This window comes from Mus caroli, chromosome 13, assembly GCF_900094665.2.
Source record: "Mus caroli chromosome 13, CAROLI_EIJ_v1.1, whole genome shotgun sequence".
NCBI lineage: Eukaryota > Metazoa > Chordata > Mammalia > Rodentia > Muridae > Mus > Mus caroli.
In genome coordinates this window covers 76024468-76043351 of record NC_034582.1, presented here as the reverse complement: position 1 = coordinate 76043351, position 18884 = coordinate 76024468, and the positions used below count along the sequence as shown (strand labels likewise).

General features: G+C 39.6%; 2 protein-coding genes across 11 annotated transcripts in view; one reads left to right on the top strand and one right to left on the bottom strand.

The window, feature by feature from the left end:
* The window catches only part of Polr3g (RNA polymerase III subunit G), a 39779-nt gene extending 31886 nt beyond the window's left edge, over positions 1–7893 (top strand). Inside the window, exons 7-8 of the mRNA XM_021180821.2 lie at positions 3654–3797; positions 5629–7893. Coding sequence (XP_021036480.1) covers positions 3654–3797; positions 5629–5715 — 231 coding nt within the window. The 3' untranslated portion in view covers positions 5716–7893. The remainder of the gene's footprint in view (positions 1–3653; positions 3798–5628) is intronic.
* Positions 7894–8828: 935 nt separating this feature from the next.
* The window catches only part of Lysmd3 (LysM domain containing 3), a 16037-nt gene continuing 5981 nt past the window's right edge, over positions 8829–18884 (bottom strand). Inside the window, exons 2-5 of one of the 10 annotated variants that reach the window (XM_029468490.1) lie at positions 17840–18053; positions 16972–17112; positions 16379–16643; positions 8829–12534 (exon numbers count right to left, since the gene is read on the bottom strand). In XM_029468490.1, the coding sequence (XP_029324350.1) occupies positions 11872–12534; positions 16379–16633 (918 nt within the window). In that variant the 5' untranslated portion in view covers positions 16634–16643; positions 16972–17112; positions 17840–18053 and the 3' untranslated portion in view covers positions 8829–11871. Of the gene's footprint in view, positions 12535–16378; positions 16644–16971; positions 17113–17839; positions 18054–18793; positions 18814–18884 lie in introns of those variants that run through there. The other 9 variants (XM_029468494.1, XM_029468496.1, XM_029468491.1 and 6 more) reach the window with 9 other exon arrangements.

Sequence of the window (18884 nt, the reverse complement as noted above, 5' to 3'; positions counted from 1 at the left end):
CACATACCTATGGTCACTTGATCTTTGACAAGGGAGCAAAAACCATCCAGTGGAAAAAAGACAGCATTTTCAACAAATGGTGCTGGCACAACTGGCGGATGCGATTCTTTACGATTCTTTACAGACGCCCTGCTTTCCCTTTGTTGGTGTGTGGCTCTTTTACCCCTCACCCCACATCGCAGTGGTTTGGAATGTGTAAGTAGAAGACTGTAGTGAGGCAAAGATGGCATTTTCTGGAATTTATTTGCCTATCCTTAATCAAAACAAACACAATTTTGGTTAGTACCTCGAGACTGCTGTCTCCTCCCTGCCTGTGACATATATGTTCTTGTTGTGGACTCCGGAACTATGCAAATTCATATATATATTTTTTTTTTCAGAAATACTTTGTCACAAAAAAAGACAGAACTTCCTCCTGTCATTTTTTTTTTAAATTTTAAACATTATTTTATTGTTTTATGTGTATGAGTGTTTTTGCCTGCATGTATGTATGTATGTATGGGTACCACCACATGTGTGCCTGGTGTCCATAGATGTCAAAAGATGGCTCTTAGCTGCTGAGCCAGCCTGAATTCCCCTGTCAGTGATGAAGATAGTATGCCACACTTCTGTATTTTCACGTTATTACCTAACAAAACATGCCTAACATAGGCATGGCTCCATATGTGACTGTCCAGAGCTCCCTCATTCTGTTGTCAGTGCTGTGAGAATGAACGGTAATTACTTACTCACGTCATTAATGTGCTACTGAAGCCCTTTGTTTCTTCTGGTGTTTTGCTGTTATTCCTAATGCTGAGAGTTTATAATAAGCGTGTCACATGAGTAGAGTTGCTGGCCTCTTTGACACATCTGCTTGATGGGAAGCTCTTCATTTGACTGCTTCCCTTTCTGAACAGTGCTTGAGCCGGATGAGGGCATGGCCAAAATATACATCTGGAAGATCAGTGACAGAGCAGCAGCAGGTGTCAGGTTCACTAGGTAGAAAGATGGTGGGCTGTGTCCGGTCCTGCCGGCACAGAAAGCTTGGAGAAGCTCTCCAGAGGCACGCACAGTACTGCGTGGATTGCCCTTCCCTTTGGGTGTGGTTTCCCTTAGGACAAACTGTGCTTCCTTGGTGCTGACATTTGCCACCTTTTCCAGAAAAATTCTAAACATAGAAATCTTAATGTGTGTACAGTTTTAACCGAGCAACGGTTGTTCCTGGTTGTCTCCAGCAAAAGCAGCTTCGTGCTTTATTATGGAGGCATCTCCGGGCAGAGTTAGCAGCATTAGGTCCGGTCTCAGAGCAGTGGCATGCACACCTTCCTTATGTCTTCTTTCCTTGCCTGTCCAGTGTCTAAGCTAGAACTGCTCAGGGTCTGCATCTTACCTCCTTTCCAGATGTCAGTCCTTCTCTCCTTTTACCTGCACAGTCAGCTTGAGTAGTTAAAGGTCATGGACGAGAAAATGGAGGATGCTGAGTAGGAGAGCCAAAACCATTAGATCCTTGAAAAGAACAAAGTCATCACACAGTACGCGTCCCTGGGATTATAAAGAAAGTCTGAAAGTGCTTCTGTTCACTCTACCGATGTACATGGTGGGCTGGAGTTGGATGTGTGTGGCAAAGGTAAAGATGAGGCTGTTTGCTCTGACTGTGTGATTTGGCAACAGTAGAAATACAGTCTTTGGTCCTTAGAGTACATTGTATGAGTGCTGTACTCTGAATAATACAGTTGATGCCTTGTTTTAAGGAAAACAATTCTGTTTCTAATTTTGAAATAATTAGTGACTTTCTAAAAAGATAATAGAGTATACTTTTCACAAAGTAAAATAAATATTTCAGTTCCATTTTAATTGAATTTAATTGTAGGCATTTTTACGTATGGTCTAGTAAAAAAACAGAAAAAGACACATCTTAATATTAATGTAGCATATTTTGTGTGTGTGTGCGTGTGTGTGTGTGTGTGTGTGTGTGTGTCTGTGTGTGTGTGTACCTGTCTGTCTGTCAGTCTTAGATGTTTCAAAAGGCTTATGAAAATTTGGGTTACTTAGGATTTCTAAGAAGATGGCCAGTTGGGAAATTGTACACATGATATTGTCAAAATAACTGCCAAGGCAAGGCAGTGGTTGTTATTATGGTAAGCTATCCCATGTGTGTATACAGGTCTTGGTTTTGATTTGTTCTGCCTGAGCGAGGTGAATTACAAGCAACATTGTTTGAATTTTATTTAAAGATTGGGTCTTAAGAGCTTGAGAGATGGCTCGGTAGATGAAACATTTACTGGGTAAGCATAGTAACTGACATGTCAAGTCTCAGCATGTGCATCAAAGCCAGGTGGACCTGCAGCAGCCCGTAATCCCAGTAACTGGGGAGTCAGAGAGGAGTCCCTAAGGCAAGCAGTGGGCTGGCAAAACTAGCCAGAACCTGCCTTAGTAAGTTACATGAAGCATGGATGAGGAAGATATTCAGTGTTGCTTTCCAGCCTCCACCAGCATGTTCAAATGAATGAGCACATTAACATGCACACATGCATTCCACACACACATAAACATTCTAAATTCATCTACATTGGGTTTGGTTAATGTGATCTTTCCTTTGCCTTTGAATTTCTTCAGTTCAATTTGGAACTAAAATAATTTCTAAAGTGAATATTTAGGAAGAGCAGCAAAGTTATAGTTACTCTGGATGTAAAATATGTCTTCTGCTCATGAATAATCAACAAAGCCTTAAAGAGAGATGGAACATGCTAACACAATAAGTCATTAATTACTCTTCTTTTGGTTTTTCGAGACAGGGTTTCTCCGTGTAGACCTGGCTGTCCTGGAACGCACTCTGTAGACCAGGCTGACCTCGAACTCAGAAATCCGCCTCCCTCTGCCTCCCAAGTGCTGGGATCAAAGGCGTGCACCACCACTGCCCGGCTATTAATTACTCTTCTAATTACTGTTAGTAGTAATCAGAAATTAGGTCATGTGAATCTTTAATTATGAAAACGATTGCTGTGCCCATCTCACAGAAAACCTGTGAAATTCAGTTGGGTGAGGGCTACCCAACTAAGCAAACAGATAGAGACAGTAATAAGATTAGGTAACTTATCAATTGAAAAAATAATTGGTAGTAATAAGGCATTTATAAAATCAAAGCTGTGAGATGATGTCCAGTGTGTGGTGTCCAGGTAGACAGCAGGAGCCGCCCAAAAGCAAAGCCTCTCCAACTCCCTTCCCCTTCTTTATTTTTACAGTTGCTAATACCAACAGTGTGTTCAGTGATGTGTTTTAATCTCCTTTTCACAACCTTCCAGTTGTATCATGAAGCAGAAATTCTTGGCAATGGGAAGTCATGAAAGACAAAGGAGACAGGGGTGGGATAAACTTAAATCACGTCAAACGCTTTAGGAGGAGGTAGGATAGAAAGCCTAAAAAGAAAGCGTTTCGGATTAGAATCTAAGCCTAGAGTAGCTGAGGGAGGCCCAGTGATAAGAAACAGAATGAAGAGTGGGTGTTGCTCTGAAGGCAGTGGCTGCAGCTTTCCTGAGAGGCAGGAGGCTGGCTGGTAATCCAGTAATTTAGGATTCAGCGAGGATGGCAGATAATCGTAGCTCTTCTTTTTTAACTGGGTGTGTAGATCAAAGAGTAATCATTTGCATGTACATTAATGAATCTCACTTTATCAGGAACTGGAAAAAAGAGGTGAGGGTGAAAGATCGGATGAAGAAAACGAAGAGAAAGAAGGGAGCAAAGAGAAAGAGAAAGATGATGAGGAAGATGGCGAGGAAGATGCAGAACAGGAGGACTACGATGAAGAGGAGCAAGAAGAGGTAAAAGTCTGTCTTAGGAAGATAAGAGACTAACTCCATTAGAGGCCTTGTAACTTGAAAGTTCTGCTCTTTGGTCTTTTTAATTGATTAATTAATTGAAATTTCATGGTAATTAACTTACTCATGGAGTTGAGTTGATAAATACTTCACTTTAACGAGTACAGGGAGCATTTCATCTGCTAACATGTCTATGTTAATTAAAGAAAATACATTTTTTTGCTGTTAATAATTTGAATATTTAGCTTAAGAATGAATCTGGAACTCAGTGGAGAGCCAAGAGCCACTCAGGCCACCAGGCTCAGCAGGCTCAGCTGTGTTATGCCTGAGTAGGACTGCTAGCATCTCTGTTAGCATCTGAGTCACCAAACATTTGGAGTAAGGACCCACGGCTAAAGTACAGTGTTTGACTGTGAATGCCAGGGCTTCTCTTACTTGCTTTTGGGTGGGAATTAATTTGCTCATATTTCCTTACATGTATAGAGCCAAGGCCTTGTTTCCTAGGTGCCTTCTTTTGAGTGCTCTGCCAGCCACCCCTTCCAACTTGGTGTCTGGATATTTATGGATTTCTAGGTATCAGAGAAGTTAGGCCAATTTTATGGATCTACAAAGGGTTTTTGTTGGATGCATAAACTTGCAGGATTTAGGGAAGAGAAAGTAATATAAAATACACAAATGTACATATACATACTAGATTTTTTTTTTAATCTGTAAGAGAAAGCTGTGTTTCCAAAAGCTTTCTTTTGAGAATGCCATCTGTTTTCAATGTAAATAGTTGAAATGTGGATATTTAGGGGATAGGGTCTGTGGGGTACAACAGGGTCTTGCTATCTATGTAGTCCAGGCTGACTCTGAACTCTACAGTTCTTTCTGCTGTCTTTTTCATGCAGGGAATACAGGTGTGAGCCACTATGCTTCTCCTGCATAGCTAATTGTCCATTCACGTTTTTTGTGCATGTATCGGATCCCGGCCTGTCAGTCTTTGACCTTCCATGCCCCCAGTCTACCCTAGAGATCAAACAAGTCCTTAGCATTGTTCTATCTCATTCCATGTCTAAGAGTATCAGTGTGGACACAAATGTAAGAGCTCTCTAACACCATGGTGTATTTGCACTTAATATGATCAAATATCTAACTACTGTTAAATTTTGATTGGTTCAAAAGTCTCTGTTACAAACCTATGCACTGCAGCTGTTCAAGAAGTCTTAATCTGCCTATAATCAAATGGATTTTTGAAGTTTTGATACCAGGCACGAATCTTTTATACCAGAACTGAATCCTTAAGGACTCAGTTAGAACTGACACCTTGCCAGAAGCCAAGAAATCCTGAGAAGAATGTAGTGTCGCTTCCCATAGGTTTGGGTTGGAAGGGACAGTCCCTCTGTGGTGCCATTAAGCTTTGTGACTTCATGCCTGGGTTCTGGTGCAGGGTAAAACTATTGATGAAACAAACACTTCTTCCTTGGTGGTCCATGCATGGGTACAACAAATGCTTAAGAGTCTCATCTCCTTAACCACCTCATCGCTCCACCAAGTAGTGCTGCACAGGGCACTGCTGCCGAGGGGTAATCACAGCTCTTTCTGTTCTTTTAGCTGGTTAGCACCTGAGCACAGTAGAAAAGGGTACTTTAAAAGAAAGCGGGGCTGATCAAAATGTGTGAAAACTTCTTTTGAAAAAGGAGTGCACACAAGCAAGACTTTCTATGCAAGTCTTCTGTGTTTCCTTTTTACCTCAACTTGGTATCTGTAAACGACAGAGATGTTCTTTTCTGTATTGTCTTAAATGGTGCCTTCTCATCACTTGACTGACTGAGGAATCCATCCCTTCACTTAGGAGAATGACTACATTAACTCCTACTTCGACAACGGCGATGATTTTGGTGTAGACAGCGACGACAACATGGATGAAGCCACCTACTAGCTGTGGAATCCTCAGATGTTTGGGGAATTCAGCTTCGAGCGTTTGGATCCACTTTATTTTGGATAAGGATTAAGTCCGTATTTTCTGTTGTTCAGAGTTCTGTATCCAACTCTTGAGAACGACTTTGTGTTTACAGCCCATGACCTAACTCCCTTACCTCTGCCACACCTGTGACTATGCAATGCGGTTGTGGGTTCTCTGGCTTTTGTTTGGTCTGGATTTGAATGTTTCTAAAGAGTTTTCGCATCACTCTGTGTGTTCACAGTTTAAAAAGCTCACTCTGGCTCACCTGCTGACCTTCGGGAGAAAGTGTTACTAGTCATAGTGGATTTCTCTTAATACTGCACGTGGGGCACTTTAAAAGCAAACTGGACAATGATTTCTCTTCCCTGGAACATTCTGTCTTATCACGCTGTGACCTCATAAACTGACCTCGTAAATGTCCCTGAGTTCCTAACAGTAGAGTTATGCTGATAGGAAACAGGCTCTTAGCAAACACCAGTGACCTGGGTGAAATCCATTTCAGTTTACATCTCAGCCACAACAGAGACTTTCACGTGGGTGGAAGGTTCTCAGTGCTTGGCCTTAGGGATAACTCCAAGCCTTACAGTGTACAGTGTGTAAACTAATGATTCCATTGTAGTGAGTCTGACACTTTCACCTTGTTGGGCTGGGACTTGGGGGAGGGGAAGCTGAGACACACTGCTTAATTCTGGACTTAAACTGGAAACAAGTCCTGGTTGTATAAACCTCATGATAAAATGGTGTGTGAGTGGATATGGTGAAGGGCACTCCCCTCCTTTGTATTTCACAAGACTCAGAAACTGCAAGTCAATTATATAATCACTGTAAAATCTCAGGTCATTTTGGAATTATGATCGATTCTTCTTGTTTTAACTTACAGGGTGACTCCCCTGCAGTTTTATATTTTGCAGGAGAATATATCCAGATCCCTTCACCTCTGAGGACTTTAAAACATGCCAAAGATTTTCAAGGGAATTCATAGTATGCATTTCAAAACTAATGTATTAAAAGTACCTGCCTACGGGATGAAAACCAAATCGGTTTTTCCCAGTGGGAGACTTGGTACTCATTATCCTCTGACCTGGAAACTGGAGGCCTGCTTCTTCTCTCAGGATCAAGATAACCTTAATATTAAGCTTAAGTTTGGGTGCCTTAGTTTCTCCACTTGTAAATGGTTTCCTAGGAAAATTTATAGGAAAATTTATAGTGTTTAAGACACTAACCAGAATTGGCCAAATATGCTTTCTTTTACGTTACAGAAACAATCATGTCTTAAATTGTTTGCTCTGTAAATAGTACTGTGGAAGTGAAATTGTTGTGAGGAACCGTTTCCTCTTGAGTTATAATTTGATTTCCAATCTTGTACCTGTGTTAGAAACCGTAGTTTATTTGTATGATCGGAGAGATTCCAAGTCTTTTCTCAGGTGAAGGATTACTGTCAATGGCACTGCTTCTTTAAACACTTCCTGATGGGTTCGAGAGCTGAACACTTACATCCAGTTCCCAGGAGCTGATAAAAATGCTGTAAGATTCCTAGTGGAAACCAAGTCTTCAAAGCTTCAGTGTGTTAGGGAACTTACATTAAGTTTTAGTAATTATGGCAAATGTGTGATTTGGGAATAAAAAGTACTTTATTCTCTTACATTTGGTACCGGGGATAAACAAGATTTCATTTGTAGACACTCTTTGGTTCTGTTTCCTTCCAGTATTACAAATCCACAGATAACTTTTCCAGTTGGGAGCTGCACTGGCAGTGAGTTCTTCCCTAGCTTCCACTGTCTTCAAGGGTGTGCGCCTACCACCCAGAGGGAAGCGCTTTTGCACAGGATTGACTCAGAAACCCTTGGCATCTCTTCTAAGGATGCCCATCCTCAGTTGAAAGATCAGTTTACAACTCTAAATATACTAATTTTGAGGAAAGATGAGATTTTCCAGGCTGCTTGATTACCATAAATCTTGTTTACTTTAGCTCTGAGTCTATGAAATTACTTTGTAGAGAGACAGCTTCTTAATAGTTAGATAAGAGTACTTACTGGGACTGGTGATAAAATATCTTTAACATTATTGTAACAAAACTAGTTGCCACATGCTGATTTTTCTGTATTTGTTTACACATACAAAATTTAAAAAATAAAATTTTGGCCTTAATACCAAGATGATTTGCAGTGAACATTTATTTGGTAAACAAGTTAATTCTGATTTTTTTTTTTCCTGCTAAAGTAACTATTCATTGATCGATGGTTGTGGAGCAACCCCCAGCCCACCCCCATTACAACAAAAGAAACCTCTTACCTTAATGTGGCAGGGAGTATGTGCTCACAGTTTTCTTGAACAGTTGCTGGAAGATGCCAAAGTGTCAGAGGATTGCTGTCCCTCTTTCCATCCACACCTTCAAGTGACAAGCGTCAGAGGAATTGTAAGTACAACTATAATGTCAACCCGCTTTAAAATGGAAAAGAGAAATTTCCCCTGAAGACCTTTCTCATTTATGGTTCATGTTTGGTGTGTGTGTGTGTCTACAAACATAGCCTTTATATATGTGATGTACATCTAAGAGAAGGTGGAAAATATGTAACAGCCAGAGACAATGAATGACTTGGAAACATCTGGATACAGTGAGGTAGCTACACCTTTGAACTACTGCTATTGTATCAGTGTGTACAAGACCTGTGCAAGCTCAAGTCAGATTCAGTCCCTGTATGGCCAGGGAAGGAAGTTAGGGGCACAATCCTCTTCTAGCCATGGAGCAAGTGGCAAACGATAGCAATAGCGGCTGAACCGAGAGTCAGTTTTCTGCAAGAATGTATCTCCTGCTTGTCAACCACCACACTCCAGGGGAAGGCACACACCGAAAAATAACTGGGGCATCAAACCTGTGTGTGTGTGTGTGTGTGTGACACGATGCTGGTTGCATAGGGGAGAGGAGGGCCTGGGGAGAGCTGGGAGTATGTGTGAATATGAACAAAACACATACAAAACTTGAGGTTTTAAAGAACTAATGTGAAGAAATGTATTCCAAATAGCTTGAAAGATAAACTGTTTGCTTATTTGATTATATTCAACAACTTCCATTTTCAAATTGATTAATAAAATAGAAATTTTATTATACTTTGCATATCCTTAAAAATATGAAAAACAAGGCCAAAAGTTTAAAAACCAGTTTTACAGATGTGCATGCTAACAATGGTTTAATACATTTGCAATTATATAAAATACATTATACAAAAGATGCCTAGATTTTTACATACATCAAGTGAATTAAATAAAGCATTCATATATTTCTATGATCTAAGTGCAATATGCACATACGTAGAAAAAAAAAATACTGATTTCCTGAGCAACAGTGCTGTAATTCAAAATAAGAAACAGTCCCACGATAATGCAGTATTTAAATAACTTATCTCTGTAATACTCTGAGTCTAGATCTCCACTTCTGTTTCTAACTATAGCCTTCGCACTGCAGTGAGGTAATGTCAGGAGATTTTTTTTTTTTTTTTTTTTTTTACTAAAGACTAACAATCAATTACTAAAGAGTGGTTCATTTAATGAACTTGTCACACCACCAAAAAAGCAGAGTCAAAAAAATAAAAAAGCTTTAAGAATGAAAATCCACCAGGAAAGGAAACTTTAGATTACACACTCCTTCCTAATCTGTACATGGCCAGCAGATCATAACCTGGTTTTGTAGACAGGACAGTGAGAATATTTAAATAATTTATCCATTGGTCCAAAAGAAACTCAACCATGTACCAAGTCTTCACAAAATCAAAATTTTGCCCTATAACAGTATCAGATTTCTCTTTATTTGCAATTCCGAGTTTTTAGGTGAAGTAATAAACTCAATGGCTATGACTCAGTTCTCTTATGTTTGTAACTGCATCCACATACTTGAACACAGAAAAATTAAAGCCTCAAAGAAAATCCAGCGGCTTGGACATGATCTAGTGTAACAAACGACGACAGTTGTGCTGATGTTTAGAATACAATGTAGTTTGCAGTTGCCAAAAATTGGCATAGTTTGCAAATGTACATTAAATGTATTTTCAAAAATTCTACTAAATGCTTAATTTTTTCTTTTAAAGATGAAAGCATAATTCTACATATTGAATTATATTCTATTAATGATTCTAAGATATATAGGAAAAGGAAATTTCTTGGTTGTGTCCTAAGGATATATGTTGTATTTCCTTAAAAAAGAGTGCTCAAGACAGAAACCATTTTAACCAGCAAATATACCTTCTCCTTTAATATAAGTGATCAGACCCTTTGATTACAATTCCAAGTAAAACCACCTATAAAAGAATCACAACTCTGTTTAATGAAAAAGAGGTTATGTAGCCTGTTCTGCCCTGAAATCTGCATTTTTTTTTTTACCATAAAACTTGATTTTTTCAGCAGGCTTAATAAAGATAAAATGTAAACTGGCTGTGTTAATACTGAGCATAATTAACGATCACTCTGATTTCAAAATGCACATGGTATGTGAAAAAATGATTTTAAATAAGATTTACTCAAGGATCAATTTATCAAAAGATACCTATTAATAAATAAGGAAAAATTTCTAAAACTGCTCTGATGTAGGGGCCTTAAAATGATTGACTTCCATGTCAGTCCTTTTGTACTGCTTTTTCTTCTGAAAGTATATAAAATCCTAAATATAACAAGTAGATATTAATAATTCTTTGTATCAGGATTGGAATTTGTTATACAAAATGTTTAAAAAGCTGAAACATTGGTTTAGGAAATAGAGTCTAAAAAATGAGGTAATGTGACATATTTTACGCTATGTACTTTATTTCACAAAACCCACTCAAATCAGACCCCACTCCCTAAAAGTGTATTTTTAGAATACATACTAATTAGCCAAACTGGTTGTCCCACATTAGATGTAGAAAATGCCACTATTAAGCCCTTTGAGCACGCCACACACCTTTGGATATGTTTCTCAGTTGGATGATGCACATCAGGAGGATAATCTAAACTGGACAGGTTCTTTTTGGAAAAGCAGGGGTCAGTAGAGTGCCGAATAAAGCAACCCGTCTACTGCTAGTGTAAAAGTCTTGTTTACTCAGTTTTGCTTAATGAATCATTTTCTTCTGCAAGACTGCAGAAGCAGGTTGTACAAATTTGTTTTTCCTTCATTAATTTATGCTCAAAAGTGAAGACAGACAAATTTACATAGCCTGTGAAATGATAGCCTATTCAATAAAATCTGACACAAACTTTGATTGTGAAGGGTACATGAACTTGGGTCAAGTAACTTTGTAAGGCATTAGGTGTTAATTAAGGCATGTTACTATTTAGAACAGCAATAAGTAGTCACAGCATGGAAAGAGGAAGTTGCTGAATATGCTTTTCTGTATAACACTTCATCAAAGAACTACAAAAGTGCCTTCAAATATCAGACACAAGTATTTTTTAAAATGAAGTGGAGGTGAGGTTGAAGAGCTAGTCATAAAGGATTCCTTTTTTAAGGAATAGATCTTGACCCATTACAGTGTCCATGTGATCAAATGGGAAGTTTCCAACCCAATGACATTATTTGGAGGGGTCTTAAAATATCTATTTCTTAGCCTGTATTATACAAATTATAAACTATGTTTCCATATCTGTTTCTACATTTGCTTTCATGGCGCATATGCTAAACATATTTTTAAAGTTTCAAATTTAAGTGTTAAGTACTTGGTGTCAGGAATAATTTTAGAATTAAAACTTTTACAATTAATATTTTGGTGGTAGGTATGGTATCAAATTTTCTTCAGTTGTAAGCATTTGGAATCCTTGACATGAACAACCGTAAACTAAAAGGTAATCTTTTAAAAGTTAAAATTTAAACATCGCTAATCCTGAATAAGAAAAATGACAGCATCTTCTAAGTTAGAATTCCTAGACATACATTTAAATTATTTCTGCTTTAAGCCCTGATATAGCAGGCGTATGGACTGACCAATCTCAGTATAGCATATGCAGGTGTTCTAGACAGTCCATTTGTAAAAGTTCAGGAATTTTTAGAAAGGTAAAAACAAACCATCTTCAATGTCCTAGATTCTGACTTCGAAGCAGTTGTCGGATGTATGTGAGTCACCATATTCCATATGCACACATGACCACTAACACTGATGCAGCTCACTGTTACGTTTTGTGTTGAGCATCATGTGCCTGAGGGTCTTGCCTATATAGTTTGTGGTCATCTTGCTGACCAACAGGTATTCCTTTTGTTGGACCAATTGCATTTTCCATCTCTCTGTGCTGTGTTGGAGGTGTGAGTCCTGGATGCAAGTGTGAAGAACCCACGGTTGAATGGTGACTAACGTCCACTTTAGCTAAAATTTCATAATACAGCAAATAAAACACTGGTGTTATTATACCCACTATCAACATTATCACTACAGCTGTCCACCAACCAATCCCCCAGTCTGCTCCATAATACGGATCCTTTCGGTGAATGCTTTTGTTATCAGGTTCAAATCGGACCTGTTGTGCTGTTAAGGCAGACACAACTTCATTCAGGTTCTCCTTCTTGGTGTCTGTACACTTGACTATTTGTTCTATGTCTCGGTCCACTTCTTTAAGGAAACTGCCGGCTGACTCACTGGAAGAAAGAGAGCCATCAGCTGGCACAATGTCTTGCTCTTGGAAATACGGAACAGGTGGAGGATGCAAACCTTGTCTTCCTTTCAGAGGGTGAAGAGTTTCTGTCAAAGAACTGAACCTTTTCACTGGAATTTTGATAGACCTAAGAGCAAAAAAGTCTTGATCACTGATGAGATTGTTAACTCTTTTGATATCTGCTACCTGCAAAAAAGAAAAATGCAACATTGAACTGAATTCTAAAACTAGACCTTCATTCATTCCCTCACTTGGGAGAGAAAACAGTTCAGTTACATTCTTACCATCAGTGCTGTTGGCACACACAGATGTAGGTTTCCTTGTATATGAGAATTGCAACCCTAAATTCATGTAGTGTTAGGAAATCACCAACAACGTGGTGTTATCGCCTAGATAGTAGTAACACTAGTTAACACTCATCTATTCTGCTGTTTCTCTTCGTACAGCATACAAATGTACCACAGTAATGTATGTCCGCAAGGAATGTGTGAATGAACAATTACTTGTACCAGTGTTCCTTATTCTGACCTGACAAGTAGAGCATAAGCACTTTAACTTACCCAGTTCAAAAGGCTTTAGTTTATCACAAGTAAAATGCCATTAACTCCATAGTGCAGTTTTAGTTATCTCTAGGCAGGAAAAGCTGCACCAAATATATTAAAGCTCTGTTTCCTGCTCTAGCTGGGTAGGCAATAGCCAAATGTATTCAGAGTGTCAGACAACTTATACTCCAAGGGTTAAGAATCTGAATAAAGAATACAATAATAGGGAGAAGCCACAAATGTTTGGAAAAACGTGGCTTCCCTTAAAAGAGTATGAATAACAACGTCTGGAGTAAACTCACTTCTGTCTACTACATCTCTAAGAACAACTCTGGGTTTTGAAGTGAATGAGATTCTTGACTTGGTTTCTTGGAGTGTTCTCACAAGCACTCAGCATTCTCCTCCACAGCTCTATTCCTGGACTGTGTTCTAATATGTATACTACTTTCAAAGAGTTAAAATGTGAGAAACATGTACTTGACGTTTAATGTGTAGTTCACTCCAAGCTTTAACACCAGGCTCGTGGTTTCTTTATATACACTATAACCCCCTCCTCTTCTTTCTGCTCTGATAGGGGAAGAAAGGATGGGCTGTTTCTCAGATTACCATTAGCCAGGTTCTCTCCCTACCTTTATTAGTTCCATTTGTTACATTTAAGTCAACACTTAAGCTCTTATCCTGGGGTACCCAACTAATGTCAGAGATGAAGAATGAGTCTAGGATGGACCTCTGGGTGATACAGAAGAGGCTAGATAGTGGGAAGAGGATGCACACAGATTTAGATACAGTGACTTTCAGGTGCCTGAGATATACAAGTGAGTCATGCTCAGGAGAGATGGAGACAGATGTCTGAAACTCTTCTGAGAGGATGTGAGACTTGGATGGAGTCACTAGAAAAGATTCTGAGGAAAAGTGAGAGGAGGGTGCCTGTGCAACACCATGTGTGTGAGACATGAGGAAAGAGTGTTGAGGAAGGCAGTATCACATGGTCTTGTGCACACACCTGTGTCTGAAGCACACAACAGTCCCTTTCTATTAACTATGTGGTTTAGGGTGAGAAACCTTTCATATCTGTAAAATGCCAATCGTAAGATTCCCTACCTTATAAGGTTGGTGGGCATATTCATGGGTTCCAATTGATAAAGAGTACTTGTAGTGGTAAATTACAGCTTATCCATGCAATGTTAGCATTTACTGACTAGTAAGCAGTCTGAGTCTCTGAAGCCTGCAGTGAGTGTCAGGAGGTCAAGCAGAGGGCTAAAGAGGGAGCTCATGAACAGAACCAGACTAGTGACCTGTACTTGGACAATTTAAAACCATCCGACTGGACAAAGTCTTGTACGGTGTGTTTTTGGATGACGCCTGAGAGAACTGCAGAGTAACCAGGAGGTGAGAGAGAAGAGTACCTGTTTGCCTGTCTACATCAGCCCCTTTTGTCTTAAAACACATGAAGACTCAGTGGCAAGCCCCAAAGCATGGCTCCACTCTGTTTTAACATCTGCTTTGCTAAGAACTACTTGGTAGTCTATGATTTCGTCATCTAAGACTCACCACGTACTTAAGCTACATCTCTAAGCATACCAAATCACGCTCTCTGTTATGCTAATGTGGACACATTTAGTCTTCCAACCCTGATCTTTTGTTCCCCTAATCACTGTTTTGTAACAGCATATATTTGTAATATAGCAATAATTCCTGAGTGCACCTTCAGAGCAACACAGGTCCTTCTATAAGAGAATGTTTCTTTGCAGGTTGAGTTTCCATCACAAGGGAGCACAATGAGTGACTGTTTCTGGATATTTGAATCTGCTTCTAGTTAGGGTGTGACTCATTCGCACTTTTAATCCCTCTGGCTGGAATACAACTTTAATCCCAAACAACAAAGGTAAAGTTAGTTTGTAGAAGGAAACATGCATGTTTTAAAGAGATATCAAGTGGCAGAAAAAGTGATGAATCAGAGAAATATTTGACAGAATAGGATGGGTCCAACTGAGAGGAGAGGGACGCTACTTAAGGGAGAAACAGACAGTACAGGAAGAAGAGAGTACAGTACAGGGATACAGTAGAGTTCATGGAAAACAGAACAGTAGAGTTGAGAGGGAGGGTAGAGCAGCCCAGAGAGGGAGAAGGAGGCAGTGTGACCAGGACAGTTTTACAGAGACAGGTTGAAGAGAGAACAAGCTAGACACAGGTGGACAGAACAAGCAAGACAATGAGATGGAGCCAGAAGATTAGAAAAGATTGCTAGAGTTAGTTTGAAACCAAGCAGAACAATTCAGAGGAGGATTGAAAAGCCAGATTGGGTAAGTCAGCTGAGAGAGGAATTTGAGCTTCAACAGCTGAGATGAACCAGCCAGGCAGGGTTCAGAAAGAACAAGAAAGGGTGAGTTTATTCAGCAGCAAATCTCAGAGGCTGAAAAATCATTCTAAGCCTAGAGAAGATTGCAGGGAGGCTAGTAGATTCCAGGACTAGCAGACAGAAGCAGTAAGCCACCCAGACAACAGTCACTTCAGGAGAATAAAAGATTATCACATTTACAAGGGGTCCAGCTCCTCTCCTCCACAGCTCATCGGTGTCAGCCTGCCTCTTTCAGTTCTCAGGGACTGCAATGATGCTGCTGCACAAAAGGCGGCTAAGGAGTGATACCTGGTGCTCATCTCTACCTCGTCACAAACATGCCAATGAAAGATATTATTAATCTTTAAATCTAAAGCTATAATTTATTTTCACGTACTATGAATAACTACAATAGTTTAACCTGAAAAAATATTATATAGAATAGTGTGGCCACAGGAAGTTGTTTTTTTTTTAATCTTATTTAAGCATATATACAAATAGACATTTATACAACAAATGTATGAAAATGTGAGTTCTCACTGCATAGTAGTATAAACAGGTCACCAGTAAAGGAATTTCAAGTATAAAAATATATTTATGAAAATATGGAAATATTAAACAGGAAAAGAAGGATATAGAAGTTCACATTGTATGTTAGAAATAAGAAAGGGTTATAGAGGCTCAGGAGTAAACGGCATGTGCTGCTGGGTTTGGTCCCAAGCAACCCTCTCAGGCAGCTTACAAAGCTTGTAACTCCAGCTCCAGGGAACCAAAGCCCTCTTCTAGCCTCCAATGACGTCTATAAGATTATAAGCGATATCTAAGATATGAAAACCGCAAGTTGCAGAATAATACACGGTAAATAAAGAACAAAATATATCAATTCTTTATCAACCTTTAAATATGTTATCTGTATAGATACATATACAAGCACACACACAAAGTACAGAAACACACCAAAGTGAAAGGCTGAACTGAGAGTCAGTCATCCACTCCCTTAAAATGTGACCAAGGTCATGTCCATAGGACTAGGAGATCTCTGTGCAAAGAAGGAAAGTGGACACAGAATTTACTTCAATCCTGGTTGGTCTAATGAACAAATCGGTTATTCTGGATGATATTACTCAACATAAATTAAACTCAAACCTACCGTACAGCAGTACTGAAGGGCTACTGCGTTTAGAGTGTCTCCTTCCTGGATATCTTTGGTTAATATAACAATGTCATCAAGTCTATCTCTCGATGCGCTTCTTCGAACCTTCTCCTTTCCCCTGGACCGAAGTTCATAGACTTCAGCATCTTCTTCCAACATGTCATTGTCTGTACAATTCCCAAAAGCATGTACATGGCCACTGGCCTGAATTCCTGGGAGGGAAACCGTCCGGTTCTGATTCCTCCCCGCCATGACGTTCTAGCTGGGGGAAGGAAAGAGAGAACCTTGAAATGTGGCTGATCCACTCAGTGACTTACATGCATCTTACAGGCTAGGCACTACTTTTCCTAATACTGTTTTTGTTATGTGGGATTAGGTTCAGGCTCTGCAATTATGGAAGTGCAGCGCACACCTGGACAGTGGGGTCCGCAGCGTGGGAAGAGGTCAGCTAACGCACTGCTGACACTTCCCACTCAGGACTCCGTGTTCACCTAGACACTTTTACACAACCCCAGGCTTACTGGTTTCTACAGCAGGTAATCAAGATGTTCATTTTAGCCCATTATTTGGCATACAATTTTACCACTTACTAAAGACAAAAAGTAAATCTGAGTCCCGAGACACTGTGATGGTTTCTCCTCTATCACGCACGGATTTGCTCAGTCTTGCACACTGAGAGGGCTCAGTGGCTCATGGTGCTCGCTGCCCAGCCTGATCACATGAGCTCATCCCTGTGAGTCACACGGTAGAAGGAAAGCCGATATCTACAAACTGTCCTCTGGCCTCCAGATCCATGATGTAAAAACATTATATGCGAACTGAACTTTGGCTGGGCTTTTGGTACTCTGCAGTGGGAAGAGAACTTGCAGCACGTTCAGAGTTATCAATAAAATGATTCAAGATGCCAGAGCTAAGCATGCAGTTTCACTTCAGTGCTAGCACACAATGTGCCATGGTTTGGGCCAGTTCGGAAACTGTCCAAAATCTCAAGCCAAATAAATGCATTTAACCATTTCCTACGAAATCCAAATTCAGAAATCTATAAACTGTTTGCTTCTTACAGTGTGTGCGCTGTCACAAGTAGATGCCAGAGAACAACTGCAGATGCTCAGTTCTCCCTCTCAACCAGTGCTGGCAGCAAGAACCTTTGTACACTAAGTCATGTGCCAGTCCTCTAACAGCATTTAAAAAAAAAAAAATCAAACATTGTAGTAAAATAGTATCCAAAACATCTTTGTTTGATACTTAAATGCTGTGAAATGACAATAGAAAAATATTACACCTCTTTGTTTTGTATTATGTTTTTTCTAAAGTAGGGAGCTTTCCCTGAAATCTATTGATTAGCATCATGCAATCTGGTGACAGAGCAAGCACACATGGGCAGAACTGAGGCTGCAGTCAGTTAGGCATGCAGCAGGGTGAGCAATGCCAGAAACACCCTGGATACCTGGTTCTCACCTCAGCTTCGGTTACTCTACACTCAGAACCCTTTCATTGTTGTCGGATTGTTCTTAAGCCCACTTTCAGGTATGTGAGCCCAGGCGTGGTTGAGACCCTGTTTTAAGAAGCTATGGCTGTGTGTGGAGACACACACCCTGCATCCCAGCAGTGGGGAAGTAGAGATAAACAGATGTCTCCAAGAATTCAAGGCCAGTCTGGTCTACAGTGAGACCTGTCTCAATTAAAAACAAAAAGAAAAGATAACAAAAATAAAAGAAGGTGTGATGTAATGAACTATATATAACAAAACATAGGATAACTGTATTTTAAACTAGAAAGTTACCGTACTTTTTGTTGTCAAAATATTAAGCTCTTATTCTATGACTAGGAAGAAAATTGGAAAATTTTGTTTAATTTCCTAAGAATTTTTGACTACCTGCAACTTCTAGTTCTGAAGGACTCAAAATATTTGGTCTGTACACCCACACATACACACACAAGCTGCAATACTTCTGTGGAATTCAAACCTTTTTTTTGTTCTGCATTTGACTCACATGAGATTAACGTACCTCTGTACTTCTTACTCACTGGCCCATGGTAAATTCAGAATTAATGTTTAGTACACTACAGGATATACTCTGTTATAGGTCATAACTTTGTTCCTGACCAGGGATTTTTCTTTGAAAGCTTTTGATATAACCTAAAACTCTCATCAAATTCAATTTATATGCCATAAAGACTGAAAGGATTTTAGACATTTATATTCAGTTACAAAAAATATACATGCCCACTGAGAATTGGACTAAGAATTCTTTATCAATGAATACATCTTATTTACTTTCAAAGTCACTGTGATGGTTTGTATATTCTCGGACCAGGGAGTGGCACCATCTGGAGGTGTGGCCTGGTTGGAATAGGTGTGACCTGGTTGGAATGGGTGTGTCACTGTGGGTGTGGGCATAAGAAACTCACCCTATTTGCCTGGAAGTCAGTCTTCCACTAGCAGCCTTTGGATGAAGACATAGAACTCTCAGCTCCTCCTGCACCATGCCTGCCTGGATGC